Source organism: Arvicanthis niloticus, chromosome 29, assembly GCF_011762505.2.
Source record: "Arvicanthis niloticus isolate mArvNil1 chromosome 29, mArvNil1.pat.X, whole genome shotgun sequence".
Taxonomy (NCBI): Eukaryota; Metazoa; Chordata; class Mammalia; order Rodentia; family Muridae; genus Arvicanthis; species Arvicanthis niloticus.
Window position 1 is genome coordinate 25,885,268 of NC_133437.1, and position 15,451 is coordinate 25,900,718.

A 15,451-nucleotide genomic window follows, 5' to 3' on the forward strand; every position below is an offset into this window, starting at 1 on the left:
TCCACCAGTCAAAGATAGTTGTTATATCTAGGTTGGTCAGTGGGTTACACCTCTGATTAAACACTTCCAAACTTATAACGCTTATAATTAACATTATTTTAAAACAATGTATAAATGCAAAAAGGAAAAGGGGACATGGGATAGGGGTTTTCTAAGGGGTGGGGGAATGGGGAAAGGGGATGGCATCTGAAGTGTAAATAAAATATCTAATAAAAAAAAGAAAAAAAAAGATTATAAGCAATAAAAGAAAACTAAATCTCAAAAAAAAAAAAAAAAAAGAAAGCCTCCATAGGAAGAGGAGACCTATAGTCCTTTCTAGGACACATACATTACACCCCAACACTCAGAATGTGAATCTCCTCCCAAAACTGCCCCCAGGCCTCTCTCCTGGGTCAGGAACTTGACTGGTGACCATAGTGATAAAGGATTGATCTTCATCCCCAGTTATCACTCAACTGGTCCCTTTCGAGCCCTCACAGACATCTCTGTCACCATTCCTGATGGGAAAATCCCCCCTTCCCAGAGCACTGAGGACACAGGGCAGACTGGGTGCTCAGCTGGGTCTCTGTGTCAGAGGGACACATAGGCAGGATGGAGGCTCCCTCTTTGGTGCTGACAGACCCAAAGGTCAGGCCTCAGCAGATGTCAGTCCTGGGATGAGCCGTTGTTCTCTGAGGGCATGGGGATGCTTATCAGCACAGCTTCTCAAGGTGTTGCGTGGAGGAGAAACATAAAAAGAGAAGAGTTGGAGGGATGCAGGGCAGTACTTAGAGTGGAAGGGACCAAGCAGTGCCTCGGAGACGCACACCACCACCCATAGCTCATTGGATTCTGGGAAGTGCTCTTGCCTGAGAAAAACTCAGCTCAGAAGGAGGAAGGACAGCAGAGGCCAGGTGCCTTGCAGGAGCTGAAGCTCTTCTCAGAGTGAGGCCATCACAGCTAGAAGAGATATGGAGGCGTCCTCTGTGCTTCTCTGCCAGGGGCGTACCCCTTGGCAGGGCTTCCTGCTCACAGGTAAGAGTGTGGACTCCCTGATTGTGTGCGGAATGGAGGAGGTCCAGAGTCTTCTGAAATGGACAGAATCCTTAGGGAAGATGTGTGGCTTCTGTTTGCAGTCATGGTGCAGAAGGTGCAGTGAGGGACAGAGGCTCAACAGCAGGAATCTGTGAGCAGGCAGGAGCTGATGAGGGAAGAGAAAAGCCTCAGTTGTCTCTATTCAAAGTCAGTCACATTTACTGCCATGATCAGAAGCCCAATGCTCCCATTCATGACAGGGTGACTCTCCAAATAGAAATCAAACATGGGAGGTCCGTCGAGATGGCTCAGTGTGTGGAGACAGGACAGTCTGAATTCATTCCTCAGCTCTCACAGGTTGGATGGAGATACAGACTCCTGCAGGGTCTTCTATGCCCTCCACACAGGTGTGTTATGCACCCACACTGTGTACACTGAGACACATGCCTTTCCAAACCCACACATACAATACAGAAATATAAATCGCACGAATATAATGACTGCCATTTGCTGCAAACCTGGAAACTATGTAGATAAATTCATGGTGATCCATCCTTCCTTCTTTCCTTCCTTCCTTCCTTCCTTCCTTCCTTCCTTCCTTCCTTCCTTCCTTCCTTCCTTCCCTCCTTCCCTCATTCCCTCATTCCTTCCTTCCTTCCTTTTTTCCTTCCTTCCTTTTTTCCTTCCTTCCTTTTTTCCTTCCTTCCTTCCTTCCTTCCTTCCTTCCTTCCTTCCTTCCTTTTCCTCCTTCCCTCCTTCCCTCCCTCCCTCCCTCCTTCCTTCCTTCCTTCTTTTTTTCCTTCCTTCCTCCTTCCCTTCCACTATTCCTCTCCCCCTCCCTCCCTCCCTTCTTTCTTTTTTTCTATACTGGTTTCTGAATTTTTTTTTTTCAGGAAGTGAACCTTCCAAAATGACCATACCAATTCCTGTCCTTAAAACGCCTTTTTATTTTAGTGGACTGCAAGTCAGAGTATCTAGAGAAGAAAGCCAATGGTTTAATGGAACCACAGAGAACAGAATACAATTAAGAAAGTGAGGACTGTCTGGAGGGGGAGGAAGAGGAGGAGGAGAAGGAGGAAAAGTAGGTGGTCACAAAGCTGCTTTTCCTTGCACCAGAAAATCTTTATATGAAGAGTGATATGGGGACACCTGAGTAGAGAATTCCACAGAGAGGGAATGACACCCTCTGAGCCTCTGAGGGCATGGATGTCCTGTTGCTTACCTCCATTAAGGGTGTGCCCCTACTCACAGGAATTAGCTGAGGAATGATCACACCTGCTCAGGATTGGTGGCTTCTCTCTCTTCCCTTCCAGCCTCCCTCTTAACCTGCTGGTTTCTGCCCACCACTGCCCAAGTTGCCATCGAACCCTTACCTTCCCAAGTGGTTGAAGGAGAAAATGTTCTTCTACGTGTTAACAATCTGCCAGAGAATCTTCTAGCCTTTGTCTGGTATAGAGGGGTGACAAATATGAGTCTCGGAATTGCACTGTATTCACTGACCTACAGCGTAACTGTGACGGGGCCCACGCACAGCGACAGAGAGACGTTGTACAGCAATGGGTCCCTGTGGATCCACAATGTCACCCAGAAGGACACAGGATTCTACACTTTTCGAACCATAAGTAAACGTGGAGAAATTGTATCAAATACAACAGTGCATCTTCAAGTGTACTGTAAGTAATTCTTTGTGAACTCTGGGTTCTGGGTGGGGTTCTTCCACTAGACACACAGAATTGTCAGGCCTGGCCTGTGTCTCCCTTCCCTCTGTGTTGTGTCTCCATGTTGGGGCTTGAGCATTTGGCACAGGACTCACCTGGTGGAGAATAATGTCAATTGCAAAGAAACCTTCATTTGACTTCACCTTGGAGAAACCTGCATGGTGGGCGAATCAGTCAAGGACACCAGCCTCTGTCTAGACTATCGGGGTTCTTAGCAGGAGACTGTCCTTGAAAAGTCCTGGAGGAAGGAAGGTTATGCCTAGTTGAGGAAACCATGTGCTTCTTGTGGAAATGAATACCAGGGAACCCTGATTCCAGACCTCTATTCATCTCCTGATGCTCCTGAGAATCATTTTACTAGGGTTGAATTTTGACTTTCTGTCCCCAGAGACCAGCACTTTTGAGTAGTGAAAGTCTTTACTATGTGTAATCAGACAGTGCATTGCAATGAGAGCCATGGTTTGGCTAGGCCTCCTGGACACCCCTAGTGACTCATCAGGGAGAGCATAGAAGAACAGGTGTCCAGGCCATTATCTAACTCGACTAATGGGCTTATGAGACTTCCAGGAAGGCCAGGATCCCTAAGGAGAGGGACAGAGGACACAGGTCCTCCTGACAAGTTTTTGTCTTCTGGGGACAGCCTAGGGATTTCTCCTCCACATGCAGTTGGCCACAGGCTCTGCTGATGTGGACAGTTCTCTATGGGGCAAGTGGATCCATGTCACCAGACAAAAACCACGAAGGTTGAGTGGATTCAGAAGCCCTGGTAAATTCTCATACCTGAGAACTGTAGGTGTTTGATTTACTCCAGACCTGGTTCCTGTCCTGGAGCATGTGACCATGACACTCCACATGAGGATTGTAACAAGTAGTCATGTAGTACAGAGCACAGAGTTCTCCATGCTGATGAGTTATGTAGATGGGCCAGCTCCAAGGGTTTAGCCAGTAAGCTTCCCTTCCTCGACATTCCTTTCTGCAAAACGTCCACCCTGAGTAAGCCATATGCATCTATTTTCCACTACCAATAAACAGTTTGGACAAGTAAGGGCTGTCTCTCTCATCAAGAACCTCCGTGGGGGGGGGGGCACAAAAGGCCCCTCTGCCCTCCAGACAGGGACACTCACCCCTGAGCTAAGCCGGAGCCTCCCACCCCTTGGCCTGCACTGGGCTCATCTCAGGCTCTTGAACCAGTCCCGATTCCTTGAGGTTCCTAGAGGTGTCTGGGTGACCAGGAGTTTGAGAACCCCAGCTTTGGCCCCAGCTTTGTTGTTTCTCACCCAGGCTGGAGCCCTCATATTAGACTATGTAGCCTAATGCCTCCCATTTCATCTGCCTGAGCTGCGTTCACACACCCCAGCTGCAAGGTGGAACATAGACCCATAGTTCCTCAGAAATGAGCTGAAGTTCCTGTGAGGGACTAGGAGGAGGCAGCATCAGGAAATACAATCAATACCTAGGAAAGTATTTTCTGTACCAGAAACCCAACTTGCATCCTGGCTTTTATCTCTGTTCCCATAGACATGGATGTCACTGTCACAGTCTCCTTAGATGTTTTAGCTGTTTCCTGTATATACTACCCTGCCAGGGGATCATGTTCACACCCCAGATATGTATGTTCTCTGGGGATGAAAGGGTGTCCTATGAACATCATGTAGACAGAGGTTCAAGGAATCTCAGAAAGGCCAGGGAGCACATGGGCAGACCCACCACACAGCTCAGCAGGCAGAGGAAGTGTGCGCACCATTTGAAACTCTGCATGGGATGATGGAGCCCAGAGCAGTCCTTCCAGGACTCAGGTCACCTCCTCCCACACACTCAGGCTGGGAGCTCCTGACACATCTGCTCCTGGGCCTTTCTTCTCCCTCAGAATCCCGACTGGTGACTGCAGTGAGTATGGATCTGTCCCCCTCCCCACTCATCATGCAGCTGGTCCCTTTGGATCCCTCACAGACATCTCTGTCACCTCCCTCCTGAGAGCAAATTCCATCTTTCCAGATCACTGAGAACACAGGATAGACTGAGTGCCCAGCTGCATTTCAATGCCACACAGGGAGTGCAGAAGCTCTCTCCTTGTTGATGACAAAGGCCATGGTAGAGCAGAAGGAAATCACTGGGTGAACAGCTGTTCTCCCAGGAAACAGAGATGCAGTCAACGCAAAGGTGCCTCCTGTTTGTGAAGAACCTGTTGGCAGAAGAGGCATGAGGCAGTTTTGTCCAGTGGCTAGTGTTACTACAATCTAGGTGTATTGATCAGTGAAGGGCCCTATGATCTTGCAGACCTCAAAAATTACTGTTAGGAATGGTAGAAAACGTAAATATTTTAAATGGCATATTCAGCAGATCTCAGAAAGTTTTGAGGACCATGATCTATTAATCATGCCCAAGATACGTTGTTCCTAGATATTTGGTTTAGATTCAAACCTGAAAACACATACAGGATGTTTATTTTGAAAATTAGTACTCTGTATGACTACTGTTACCATGATAAAAACCATATATAAGTATATAATCTTAAAGATTTTGAGATAATACTTATATATTAAGAAAAGTTTAGAGAGTCAAATGAAAACCAAAAGATAATGAGATTAGTGGAATCTAATGATAATGAGATTTAGTGGATTAGAGCATCTTATTTTTTTGCACCATACCAGGTGGCACTTCAGATATGAGATAGTGATCTTGGATTTTCCTTTAACAAGCACTTGTGGATTTATAGACAAAGAGAGCCATGCTAACTTTCTTGAGTTGTGTAGATTGTATCCTAAGTATTCTATACTTTTATGGCTAATATCTACTTGTTAGTGGGTACATAGTATGCATGTCATTTGCGTCTGAGTTACCTCACTCTGGATATTTTCTAATTCCATCCATTTGCCTGTAAAATTCACGATGTTTTTGTTCTTAATAGCTAAATAGTATTCCATTGTGTAAATGAACCACGTTTCATGCACTCATTCTTTCCTTGTTGACCATCTGGGTTGTTTCCAGCTTCTAGTTGTCACAGATAAGGCTGCTATGAACACAGTGGAACATGTACCCCTGTGGTATGGTGGGGCATCTTTTGGTATATGTCCAAGAGTGGTATAGATGGATCTTCAGGTAGATCTATTTCCAATGTTCTGGGGAACCTTCAGATTAATTTCCAGAGTTGTTGTACTAGTTTGCAACTGCACCAGCAATGAAGGAGTGTTTCTCTTTCTCCACATTCTTGCCAAAATGTGCTGTCACCTGAGTTTTTGATATTAGCCATTCTGATTGGTGTAATGTGGAATCTTAGGGTTGTTTTGATTTGCATTTCCCTAAAGAGTAAGGACTTCAAACATTTATTTAGGTGCTTCTTGGCCACTTGAGATTTCTCTGTCATGAATTCTCAGTTTAGCTCTATATTGATTGGGTTGTTTGGTTTTTGTGGAGTTTAGCCCTTTGAGTTCTTTATATATTTTGAATATTAGCTCTATTGGATGTGGGGTTAGTGAAGCTTTTTTATTGTCAATCTGTAGGTTGCTGATTTGTCCTATTGACTATTTCCTTTACCATACAGAAGCTTTTCAATTTCATGAGGTCCCATTTATCAATTTTTGATCTTAGAGCCTGAGTCATTTAAGTTCTGTTTAAGAAATACCCTACCCCTTACCCCCGTGCCAATGAATTCAAGACTCTTTCCCATGTTATTTTCTATTTGGCTCAGTGTATCTGGTTTTATCTTGAGGCCCTTGATCCACTTGGACTTGAGCTTTGTACTATGTGACAAAATGGATCTATTTTTTTTCTACATATTGATTGCTAGTTAGACCAGCAGCAGTTATTGAAGATGCTTTTTTTTTTTTTTTTAAATCCATTGTATATTTTTGGCTTCTTTCTTAAAGATAAAGTGTCCATAAGTGTGTGGGCTTATTTTTGTGTCTTCAATTCTATTCCATTGAACAACCAACCTGTCTGTCTCTTTTTCAATACCATGCAGGTTTTATTAATATTACTCTGTAGTACAGCTTGAGGTGAGGGATGGTGATTCTCCCAGTTCTTTTATGGTTAAGGATTGTTTTTACTATCATGTTTTTTTCTTTTTCCATATGAAATTGAAAATTGCTCTTTCCATATCTGTGAAGAATTGGGTTGGAATTTTGATGGGGATTGCATAGAATCTGTAGATTGTTCTTGGTACAATAGCCATTTTTACTATATTAATCCTACCAATCCATGATCATGGAAGATCTCTCCATTTTCTGAGGTCTTCTTCCATTTCTTTCTTGAGAGACTTGAAGTTCTTATCATATAGATCTTTCACTTGATTGGTTAGAATTACCCCAAGATATTTTTTATTATTTGTGATTGTTGTAGAGGATGTTGTTTCACTATTTCTTTCTCTGTCCAATTATCATTTGTATAAAAGAAGGCTTCTGATTTGTTTGCATTGATTTTATATTCAACCACGTTGCTGAAGTTGTTTATCAACTGTAGAATATCTTTGGTAGAATTTTTGGGGTCACTTATGTATACTATCATATCATGTGCAAATGGTGATACCTTGACTTTTTTTTTTTTTTTTTGCCAATTTGTATCCCCTTGATCACCTTTTTGTTGTCTTATTGCTCTAACTAGAACATTGAGTACTATATTGAGTAGATACATGGAGAATGGGCAGCCCTGATTTTAGTAGGATTGCTTCAAGTATCTCTCTGTTTAATTTGATATTGGCTGTTGGTTTGTTGTACATTGCTTTTATTATGTTTAGGTATGGGCCTTGAATTACTGATCTCTCTAATACTTTTAACATGAAGAGGTGTTGTATTTTGTCAAATGATTTTTCAGTATGTAATGAGATGATCATGTAACTGTTTTCTTTGAGTTTGTTTATATAGTTGATTACATTGAATACTTTTTATATATCAAACCAACCTTGCATCCCTGGTATGAAGCCTAACTGATCATGATGATTAATGCTTTTGATTTGTTCTTGGATTCAGTTTGCAAGGGTTTTACTGAAGATTTTTACACTGATATTCTTAAGTGAAATTAGTCTGAGATTCTATTTTTTGGGTCTTTGTGTGGCTTAGGTATCAGAGTAATTGATTTTTGATAGAATGAATTAGGTAGTCTTCCTTTTGTTTCTATTTTATGGAATATTTTGAGGAATGTTGGTATTAGCTCTTCTTTGTAGGTCTGGTAGAATTCTGCACTAAAGCCCTTTGGCCCTGGGCTTTTTTTTCTTGGTTGGAAAGTTTTTAATGAATTTCCTTAGGGAATATGGGATTGTTTAGATAGTTTACCTGATCTTGGTTGGTTTAACTTTGGTATGTGATATCTGTCTAGAAAATCATCTATTTTACCTAGGTTTTTCGTTTGTTTGTTTGTTTGTTTTTGTATAGGCATCTGTAGCAGGATCTGATGATTTTTTTGTTATGTCTCCCTTTTTATTTCTGACTTTGTTAATTTGAATACTGTCTCTGTGTCCCTTAGTTTGGAATTTATCTATCTTGTTGATTTTCTCAAAGAAACAGCTTTTGGTTTTGTTGATTCTGTACATTGTTCTCTTTGTTTCTATTTGGTTGATATTAGCCCTGAGTTTGACAATTTCCTGCCTTCTACTCTTCTTAGGTGTGTTTGATTTTTTTTTTTTTGTTCTAGGGTTTTCAGGTGTGCTGCTATGTTGCTAGTGTAAGATCTATCCAATTTCTTTATAAGGACACTTAGTGCTATGACTTTCCTGTTAGCACTGCTTTCATTTTGTCCCATAAATTTGGGTGTGTTGTGTCATTATTTTCATTGAATTCCAGGAAGTCTCTAGTTTTTGTATTTTTTTCTCTGACAAATTTATTATTGAGTAGAGAGTTTTTCAGTTTCCATGAGTATGTGGGTTTTCAGTTGTTTTTGTTGTTATTTTAGCCTAGTCTTAATCTGTGGTGACTTGATAGAATGCATGAGATTATTTCAATTTTATTGTATCTGTTGAGGCTTGTTTTGTGAATTATTATATATTCACATGGTATATTATTATACCATGAGGTGCTGAGAAGAAGGTATATTCTTTTGTTTCAGGGTAAAATGTTCTGTATATATCTGTTAAATCCATTTGGTTCAAAACCTCTATTAGTTTCACTGTGTCTTGGTTAATTTTTTGTTTTGATGTCTTGTCTATTGGTGAGAATGTGGTGTTGAAGTCTCTCACTGTATTATGTGGGGTTCAACATGTTTGGACCTTTACTAAAGTTTCTTTTACAGATGTGGGTACCCTTGAATTTAGGGCATAGATGTTCAGAATAGAGGCTTTCTCTTGGTGGATTTTTTCCTTTGATGAATATAAAGTGTTCTTCCCCATCTCCCTTGATAACTTTTGGTTAAAAGTCTATTTTATTGGGTATTAGAGTGGTAATTCCCACTTGTTTCTTGGGAACATTTGCTTGAAAGACTTTTATCTAGCCTCTTACTCTGAGGTAGTGTCTGTATTTGTCATTGAGGTGTGTTTCTTATATACAGGAAGATGCTGGATCCTACTTGCATATTCAGTCCGTCAGCTTTGTCTTTTTATTGGAGAATTGAGTCTTTTAACATTGAGAGATATTAAAGAGAGATGATTGTTAGTTACTGTTATGTTTTATGTTTGTTCTTGTAGGTGGCATCATATGTATGTGATTCTTTTATTTTGGTTTTGTTGTGAGAAGATTAGTTTCTTGTTTTCTTCCCCCTTTGGTGTACTTACCCTCCATGTGTTGAAATTTTTCTTCTAGAATCCTCTGTAGGGCTGAATTGGTAGATAGATATTGTTTAAATTTGGTTTTGACATGGAACATTTTGGTTTCTCCATCTCTGATGATTAAGAGTTTTGCAGAGTGTAGTAGCCTGTGTTGCCATTTGTGTTCTCTTTGGGTCTTCATGACACCTGTTCAGATTTGTTTGGCTTTTAGGGCCTTTCTTGAAAATTCAGATGTAATTCTGATAAGTCTGCTTTTATATGTTACTTGTCCTTTTAACCTTACAGCTTTTAATACATATATATATATATATATATATATATATATATATATATATATATTTGTTCTATGCAGTTAGTGTTTTCTTTTCTGGTCCAATATATTTGGTGTTCTATAGGTTTTTGTACATGTATGGCCATGTCTTTCTTTAGGTTGGAGAAGTTTTCATCTATGATTTTGTTAAAGATGTTTTCTGGTCTTTTGAGCTGGGAATCTTCACTCTCTTCTGTACCTATTATTCTTAGAGTTGATCTATTCATTATGTCCCGAATTTTCTGGATGTTTTAGGTTAGTAGTTTTTTATGCTTTCTATTTTCTTTGTCTGTTGTGTAAATATCTCCTAAGGTGTCTTCTATACATGAGTTTCTCTCTTACATCTTGTATTCTGTTGGTGATGCTTGCCTCTGTATCTCCTAACCTCTTTCCTAGGTTTTCCATTTCCAAAGTTGCCTACATTTGTGTTTTCTTTACTGTTTCTACTTCCATTTTTAGGTCTTGGACTGCTTGGTTCAATTCCTTCACCTGTTTCATTGTGTTTTCTTGTATTTCTTTAAGGAATTTATTTGTTTCCTCTTTAATGACTTCTACCTGTTTTCTTGTGTTTTGCTGGATTTCTTTCAGTGAGTTATTTATATCCTCTTTGAAGGACTCTATTATCTTCATGAGATAGAATTTTAGGTCAGCCTCAAGGTCTGTTGCTGCACCAAGGGCAACAGACCCTACAGTCTGAAGGCTGCCCAGGAGATCTGCTTCAGACAAGGCCAGTGTGTTGGGACATCCAGGGCTTGTTATGGTGGGAGAACTGAGTTCTGATGGTGCCAAAATACATTGGTTTCTGTTGCTTATGGTCTTGTGCTTGCCTCTTACCCTTTAGTTATCTCTGGTCTTAACTGGCCTGGGTGTCTCTTTCTGGAGCCTGCCTCTTTTTTCTCTGTGTTGCTGCAGGTCTCCTGGGATACCTCTGACCCATCTGTTGCAGATCTCCTTGGATGCCTTCAGACTGTGGGGTATGTTGCCCTGGGTACGGCAAATCTCACGGGAGGCCTTCAGATGTAGAGTCTTTAGAAGGCCAGACACTCTGATGATTTATCTAGCTTAAAGGGAGGTAGAGTTCCAGTGGAGGGGATGGGTCTTGTGTCCACTAGGCTCCTTGAGTGTCCCAGCTGTGGTTATTTGGGAGGGTTCCTTACCTGTTGCCCTGGGTGCAGTAAGTCTACTAGGAGGCTTTCAGACTGTGGGGTCTTCAGAGGGGCAGACATGCTGACCACGCTGATGATCTGTTTTGCTGGAAGGCACAGGCTAGAAGGGAGGTGGAGTTTGAGCAGAGGAGATGGGTCCCTAATCTTCTGGGCTCCTCTAGGGTCCCAACTGCTGCAGTTATTTGGGAAAGTCCCTCACCTGTTGCCTTGGGTATAGCAGATCTCCTGGGAGGCCTTCAGACTGTGTGGTTTTCAGAGGGGCAGACATTCTGATGATCTGCCCTGGGGCAATACACAGGATGGACCCAATTCTTAGATATTTAGGAAACAAATTTGATCTTTAATAAGCCTTTGAATTTACTTAAAACATTTTAAACCCCTTAACTGTGTTTTTTCTTTAAAATTTTTATTGGATATTTTATTTACATTTCAGATGCTGTCCCCTTTCCCCAATTCACCTCCCTAGAAAACCCCTATCCCATGCCCCCTTTTCCTTTTTGCTTTTATACAATTTTTTTAGAATGTTAATCAAAGGCTTTATAAGTTTGGTAATGCTCAATCAGAAGTGTAACCCAATACCCAAACTAGATATATCAACTATCTTTGACGGGTGGAGACACGTGAACAACTACCTCCATGTCCTCCCTCTCTTTCTCTCTCTCATCATCTAGCTTCTCCTCTCCTTCTTCTCCTCCTCTCCTTATTCCTTCTCTTGCTCTTGGTACTCCTCCCAACTTAGCTCCTCCTACATATCACCCTTCCTGTTAAAAGAAAACTTTTCCCTCAAAATACAATTAGAGCATAATTATGCCAATTTGTACCAGTGAGGTACAAGATAATCCTAATACCCAGTCCATCATTTTATTGACTAACCAGAACCTCTGTCATCTTTCCTAACTAAAGCAGTTAGATCTGAATCTGGCCTTTTTCTTGGCTTTAGAATGAATGTCAGCTGAAAACCATCCACTCAAATCTGTTCTCTCAAAGTAAATAGCCAGGATTGGCTATGAGGCTATAAGTTTTCAACCCCGTTAGAAATCCAGAATGACTGAGTTAACTGAAATTACGGGAAGCACAAAGCATAGCTTCTAAACCTTAGCAAATTTATAGAGACTGCTGAACACCTGGACAGTCCATATACTACAAAACATTGGAGTATCTGATCTTCAGCCTTCTGGCCCAGGATCATCTGACAGACCTTAGTGCTGCAGAATTATTAAGGGCTGATTACTCTGTCTAGGCAGATATAATCAGTCGACTATTCTGCAAGTGTGTCCTTTTCTGGACAGTAATTTGTCTGTAGATGGAAAGAGGCAATTCTTGCTTAGTGGCTGTCTCACCACAACTGGAGTAACTCCAAAGATGCTCAATTTCTTCTTAGAATCCACAACAGGAAGCTGTCAGGAGCAGACAGACAGGTCTCTAATCAAAATGAACATTAATACAGAAATGTTTGTAATGTCAATTCTGTGGAATTCTGACATTTTGAAAACCAACTATCCATGTAAAGTAATCTAGACCATTAACTGTTAACTCCTCTCAGCTATTTCTAAATAAAATATAGAAAACACCCTGACAATAAACTCCAAGTCATGAATTTTCTATAGGCCCTTAACTCACAGGCTAACCATCTCAAATCAGTTAAAAAAGTTAAAGAAAAGCTGGGTCTAACCCTTGTATTCCTAAATGTCTTATACAGGCACAATGCCTATGAGAGTATCAATATTCATCTCAATTTTATATCAGTAAGAACCTAATACCAATGAAAACCTTAAATTTGAAATCAGAGTAAATGTTGTACCATTTAAGAAATTATAACTTCATCTTGATAATAATTATACAGATTTCTACCAATAGGTTATGGCTATGAAATAAATCATAACTAATCCTCCCTGTCTAACAAAACCACTACTTTTCCTTAGAAAGTCAGCCCAATATTAACCACCTTAGTCCCCAAGCCCAGGGAATAGGGGCACTGACTCTTCATTAACTTCTTCAAGCTGATTAAGGGAATTGAGATATTAGAAGAGGGGTGGGGGGAAGAGTAAGTTGATAAGCCTCTGACATTGTGTCTTCACTGCATACAGATGGGATTCCAGGACATCAGAGGTTTGAGCAGGTCTGCTCAGCTTGCTTGATGAGTAGATACATCAAGGCTGTGTATTCTGCAATATAAAATTCTCAAAACAAATTTTAGTATCAAGATAATTTTTTAGAGGGCTGAGATTTTATTAAAGATGTTGGTTCTGACAACATTTCTTTTTTTCTTTTTTCTTTTTTTTTTATTAGATATTTTATTTACACTTCAGATGGCATCCCCTTTCCCCATTTCCCCCCCATCCCCCTTAGGAAACCCCTATCCCAAGCCCCCTTTTCCTTTTTGCATTTATACGTTTTTTAAAAATAATGTTAATCATAGGCTTTATAAGTTTGGAATTGTTCAATCAGAGGTGTAACCCTCTGACCAACCTAGATATAACAACTATCTTTGACTGGTGGAGATACTTGAACCTCTGCCTCCCTGTCTCCCCCCTCTTTCTCTCTTTCTTCACCTAGCTTCTCCTCTCTTTCTTCTTCTCCTCTTCTTACTCCTTTTCTTCCTCTCAGTACTTCTCCTACCTTAGCTCCTCCTACACATCACCCTTCCTGTTAAAATGAAACTTTTCTCTCAAAATACAATTAGAACATAATTATGCCAATTTGTACCAGTGAGGTACAGGATAGTCCTAATACCCAGTCCATCCTTTTGTTGACTAACCAGCTTCTCTGTCATCTATTCTAACTAAAACATTTAGTTCTGAACCTGGCTTTAGGATGAATGTCAGCTGACGACCATCCACTCAAGTCTTTTCTCTTAAGGTCAATAGCTATATGTTTTCAACCCCATCAGAAATCCAGAATGACTGAGTTAACTATAATTGTGGGAAGCACAAATCATAGTTTCTAAAAACGCCCATAATCAGCTTGAAGAAGCTAATGATGAGTCAGCACCCCTACTCCCTGGGCTTGGGGACTAAGGTGGTAAATGTTGGGCTGTCTCTCTAGGGAAAAGTAGTGGTTTTGTCGGAATAGAGAGGATTAGCTAGGGTTTATTGCATAGCCATAACCTATTAGTAGAAATCTGTATAATTAATATCAAGATGAAGATATAAATTCTTAAATGGCACCAATTTACTTTGTTTACAAACTTTAAGATTTCATTGGCATGAGCTTCTTAGTGATATAAGAGTGAGATGAATATTGTTACTCCCATAGGCATTGTACCAGTATAACACATTTAGGAATACAAAGCTTAGACCCAGTCCTTCTTTAACTTTTTTAACTGATTTGAGATGGTCAGCCTGTGAGTTAAGGGACTATAGCAAATTCATGGCTTGGAGTTTATTATAAGGGTGTTCTCTATGTTTTATTTAGAAATAGCTGAGTGGAGTTAACAGGCAACAGTCCAGATTACCTTACATGGATAGCTGGTTTTCAAAACATCAGAAATCCTTAGAATTGACATGACAAACATTTCAGTATTAATGTTCATTTTCATTAGAGACCTGTCTGCTCCGGACAGCTTCCTATATTGAATTCTAAGAAGAAACTGAGCATCCTTGGAGTTACTCCAGTTGTGGTGAGACAGCCACTAGGCAAGAATTGCCACTTTCCTTCTACAGACAAATTACTGTCCAGAAAAGGACACACTTGCAGAATAGTCGACTGATTATATCTGCCTAGACAGAGTAATCAGCCCTTAATAATTCTGCAGCTCTAAGGTCTGTCAGATGATCCTGGGCCAGAAGGCAGAAGAACAGATGCTCCAACGTTTTGAAGTAGAGCGAGTGTCCAGGTGTTCAGAGGTCTCTATAAATTGGCTTTTTTTCTTTTTTAATTGGATATAATATTTACAATTCAAATTTTATCCCCTTACCACATTCCCCCCACCACCCAGGAACCCCTTATTCCATCCCTTCTCCTCCTGCTTCTATGAGGGTGTACCCCCATCTACACCCCACTCCCACCTCCTCACCCTCATATTCCCCCCACTCAGTGTCCATCCATAATGGTACCAAAGATCTCCTCTCCCACCTATGCCCAAGAAACCCATCCTTCACTACATATGCAGCTGGAATCATGGGTCCCTTCCTATGTGCTCCTAGGCTGGTGGTTTAGACCCTGGGGAGCTCTGGTTGGTTGGTATTGTTGCTCTCCTCATGGGGCCACAAATCCTTTCAGCTCCTTCAGTCTTCTCTCTAACTTCTCCATTGGGAACCCTTGATCAGATCAATGGTTAGCTGTGATTATCTGCCTTTGGGTATGTCAGACTCTAGGGGCCCTCTAAGGAGACAGCCATATCAGGCTGCTGTCAGCATGCACTTCCTGTCATCCATATCAGTGTCTCTTTTTTGTGACTGCACATGGGATGAATACCCAGGTGGAATGGTTTCCATACAACCCCCCTCCTTCAGTTTCTGTCTCATACTTTGTCTCCATATTTCCTTCTTTGGGTATTTTGTTACTCCTTCTAAGTAAGACCCAGGCATCCACACTTGTTCTTCCTTTTTCA

General features: G+C 40.9%; 1 protein-coding gene across 1 annotated transcript in view; it reads left to right on the top strand.

The window, feature by feature from the left end:
• The first annotated feature begins 950 nt into the window (after positions 1 to 950).
• LOC143440259 (cell adhesion molecule CEACAM3-like) overlaps positions 951 to 15,451 on the top strand; it is a 76,301-nt gene continuing 61,800 nt past the window's right edge. Inside the window, 2 exon segments of the mRNA XM_076926957.1 lie at positions 951 to 1,014; positions 2,328 to 2,687. Coding sequence (XP_076783072.1) covers positions 951 to 1,014; positions 2,328 to 2,687 — 424 coding nt within the window.